Source organism: Pithys albifrons, chromosome 6 (genome assembly GCF_047495875.1).
Source record: "Pithys albifrons albifrons isolate INPA30051 chromosome 6, PitAlb_v1, whole genome shotgun sequence".
In the NCBI taxonomy this organism is placed as follows: Eukaryota; Metazoa; Chordata; class Aves; order Passeriformes; family Thamnophilidae; genus Pithys; species Pithys albifrons.
In genome coordinates, this window is record NC_092463.1 from 60,044,278 (window position 1) to 60,047,831 (window position 3,554).

At 49.0% G+C, this 3,554-nt stretch overlaps 1 protein-coding gene across 1 annotated transcript; it reads right to left on the minus strand.

Moving 5' to 3' along the window:
- Nucleotides 1-1,191: 1,191 nt before the first annotated feature.
- Nucleotides 1,192-3,070, minus strand: FIBIN (fin bud initiation factor homolog). Its single transcript, XM_071559538.1, has one exon. It carries the CDS (start codon nt 3,012-3,014, stop codon nt 2,388-2,390), a length of 627 nt encoding a protein of 208 aa, XP_071415639.1. The 5' UTR covers nt 3,015-3,070; the 3' UTR covers nt 1,192-2,387.
- Nucleotides 3,071-3,554: the final 484 nt, after the last annotated feature.

Consider the following 3,554-nt stretch of genomic DNA (forward strand, 5'->3'; position numbering starts at 1 on the left):
CTAAATATCCACAGATCACAACCTCCTGCTTTGAAATGTAAGCATTCTGCAAACATTTACTCTTTTGCTATGCTGCATACACTGGGGTAGCTTCAGCTTGACCAAAAGTTTGTTACTGCAGAGAGTAGTCAAGCTGCTTAAAGCATACTCAAGAATTTGCATTTTTCACTGCTACTACTACTATTTTTCTATTAGGATTTGAATACTGCTCTCATATAGCTAAAAATCAGCATAATCATGCCATTTCAGTCTATTTACTGAATTTTGCAGTTTATGTTATAACCAGTGACCCAAAAAGTGGGTAAGCAGATACTAAAGCTCATTTTAAAAAGCAACTGGGCACAACTGGAACTGCGTGACAACTTTGGCACCTACTTGTAAACTGGTCAGATTCAGAAAGGATACTGGATATGAATGAAACCCTCAGGCTCTTCTGGAGCTTGCTCCAGCCCAGAAATGCTATATGGTTTGCTGTCATAGTGAGCAGAGAAGACTCAGTGACTCAGATGGCTCTTGTGTTGTTCCATCCATCCTTAGTAGCAAGGAAAGTACTACAAATAAATTAATTTTTTAGAGCTAGAACCCATCATACCTTCTAACTTGACAACACAAAAATAACTGAGTAGTTCCACCGAAGTCATCCAATAAAATGTTTCTTTTGCAGCAAATCTCCAAAGCTACTTGGGGCCTAAAGATGTGAATCTAAAGTATCGTGCTGGCAGGTAGACCACACTGACTTCAGGAGACAGCAGCGAGCTGTCTGGTTCTGTAAGCAGAGACTTTCCTGGTGCCTTCAGTGCTGGTCCCAGGTGACTTATGTTGACCCACTGCACTGCTGAGTACCTTACCCACTGGATGGTTTGCAGACCAAAGTATAACTGAATGTGAGCAGGGTTAACAAAAACAGACCTCAAAATTACACCAAATAGCTTCCCTTCCTGTGCCATGAGATTGCTTGGCACTTAAGAAGTTTACAAATTAAAAAAAAAAAAAAATCTGCCCTACAAGCCCTTTTAATGAAACTTGCTTAGCTCTCAAGTCTGTAAATTTTGTTTTTACTAAGAAAAGCAAATTATTTCACTTGGCAAGAACTACAAACTTGCAAATTTTTTTTTCCTGAAAAGACATTTCAACCAGCATGTTTTAAATTAAGAGCGTCTCAAGGAATTCAGTAAAAGAACGAAAATGTACTTTAATATTGTTTTCAAATATTTATTAAAACAACATATGAACTTTTTTCATTCAAATAGTGATCCTGCCTGCAGTATCTGTAACTTAATAGCCACATTACCCCCAAGTGTCAGTTAAATAGCAACGAGTCTAAAAACCCAAACAATTCCCCCCTCCTTCCCACTGGGCACTTTTGCTATTGTCTAGGACAAAAAATAGTTTTATTAATAGCTTAGCTAGCAAAAGTACAAAGTCACCAACAAGAAATATTGCTGCGCTAGCAGAGACAAAACCTTTTTGTCTGCTTTAGAAACATAGTCCTGGCTCTCAAATTTGGGATCCAAAACTCCAATCACCACTAGGGCTCATTCTTTTTACTATAAAAATCCCCATCAGCATTCTCAGGATCTGACATAAACCTTTTTTGGCTGGTTCTTGGGGTTATGATAGCTTAGAGTCACAGATAAGCAAGCCTGGAAGAGTACAGATCCTGCCAGAACAACTCCCATCTTTCCAAACACAAATGAAAAATCACAGCTTGAAGTTATGTAGTAGAACAACGTTTAACGTGCATAGAATACAAACCATTACACAAAAGGTTAAGAATGTAAATAGAGGGCCAGAGGTTTCACCCTGAAGGAGTAACAACAAAAGCAATTTAAGTATTTGCTACACACGAGGCTGGAAGGGGCTGCCGAGCACAACCACACTGCATCCATGCTTGTGGCAGGTGAGCCACAGCGGAACAGGTGATATACAAACAAACAACAGGGAATCCGAGATGAGAAAGCTTTCTTCACGTGGGAACCAAAGATTAATGGTGTAACAGAGGGTAGTTGTTTTGAATATGGGATATTAAACATACCTCAAACCTCCTGGTTTATAGAATCGTGCTATTTGTTTAGAAAGTCAAAGAGAATAAATAACGTTTTTCCATGAAGAAGGACGTATTTTGGTCGAGTCACCATCCCTGAAAGTGTTCAAAAACCGAACAGATATGGCCCTTTGTGATATGGTTTAGTGGGCACGGTGGTTTTCAGTTGAAGGCTGGACTTAGTGATCTTGGAGGTCTTTTCCAACCTTCATACTTCTAGGATTAGTTCACGGAGGTGCCCCTTCCACGCAGACGCCAGGGCTGTGCCTTGCAGGGGGCTGGCGGCAGGGCTGCTGGTCCCGTTTAAAGGCGGTGGGGGCCCGGGTTGAGCCGGGGTGCCGTTTCAGGCGCGCAGGTAGTCGTTCTTGAGGCGGCTGAGGCGGGCGCCGTGGCTGCGCACGGTGAGGGCCAGCAGGTCGTGCTTGTCGCGCAGACCGCTGGAGATGTGGCGCGTCTCTCGGAGCAGGGCGCGGGCGTGCAGCAGCAGCCCCACGAAGCTGTCGCCCAGACGGGATTCCTCCCGGCCGCTCTGCTCCTGCCCCTGGCGGAACTTACCCTCCAGCTCGCTCAGCGAGCGGTCCGAGCTGGAGTAGGCGTCGCTGATCTGTGCCGACTCGCGGCGCAGGTAGGCGCCGTAGCTCTCCTCCCCGTCCAGGTCGTAGGAGATGCTCCTGCCGATGCCCTCCAGCACCCGGCCCGCGTCCTCCACCTGCCGCCCCAGCACCGTGAGCTCCTCCCGCAGGCTGAGCCCGCTGCCCGCCGCCGCTGCCGCGCCGCAGCGCCGCTGCTCGCTCACCCGGAACAGCAGCTGGCAGCGCTCGGGGTCGTCGTTCTCCTCGTAGTCCCCGTCGGGGACGAAGTAGTGGTGCAGACTCCCGTTGGACATCTCGGGGTACAGCGGCCCCTCGAAGTAGCCGCGGCAGAGGCTGCAGAGCCAGAGCAGCCCCAGCAGGCGCAGGGGCCCCGGCATGCTGCGGCCGACGAGTGTCCCGGTGCTGCCGCCGCCGTCCCCGCCTGCGCTGCGGGGCTGGCGGCGCTCTGGGGCCGGATCCGCCGCGCCGCCTTTAAAAGCGGGGCAGCCCGAGAGGGGGAAGCGGCCCCAGCGCCCGAGCAGGGCCGGGCCGGGCCGGCCCCCGCCCCCGGCATTGTCCCCCGCCCCCGGCATTGCCCCCGCATCGCCCCCGCGGAGTTGACCGGCGCGGGGAGGGAGGGATGAATGTACAGCCTTCTCCTCTGAATAAAGAAATCCCCCTAAAACTGGCATTGCTCAGTTCTGCTCGTTTACCCGTTAGAAATGACAGCTTTGCTAACAGAGTGACCGCACAGCAGCTCAAATGCGGGGTTCGCGCAAGAGGGTCTTAACGATGTTGCTCAGGCCGTGTAGTTTGTCACTCGTTGAAAATTTGGAAGGGAAAAAAGATGCAACATCAAGTATGAAGTGTAAAACAATAAACCTTCATAGGGAAGATGGGAAAATGAAACACAAAATCTGTTCTTAAACAAAATGTCA

Bases quoted from the DNA above. Each gene is read 5' to 3' on its own strand.
- FIBIN (XM_071559538.1), bottom strand. From the start codon at position 3,014: ATGCCGGGGCCCCTGCGCCTGCTGGGGCTGCTCTGGCTCTGCAGCCTC.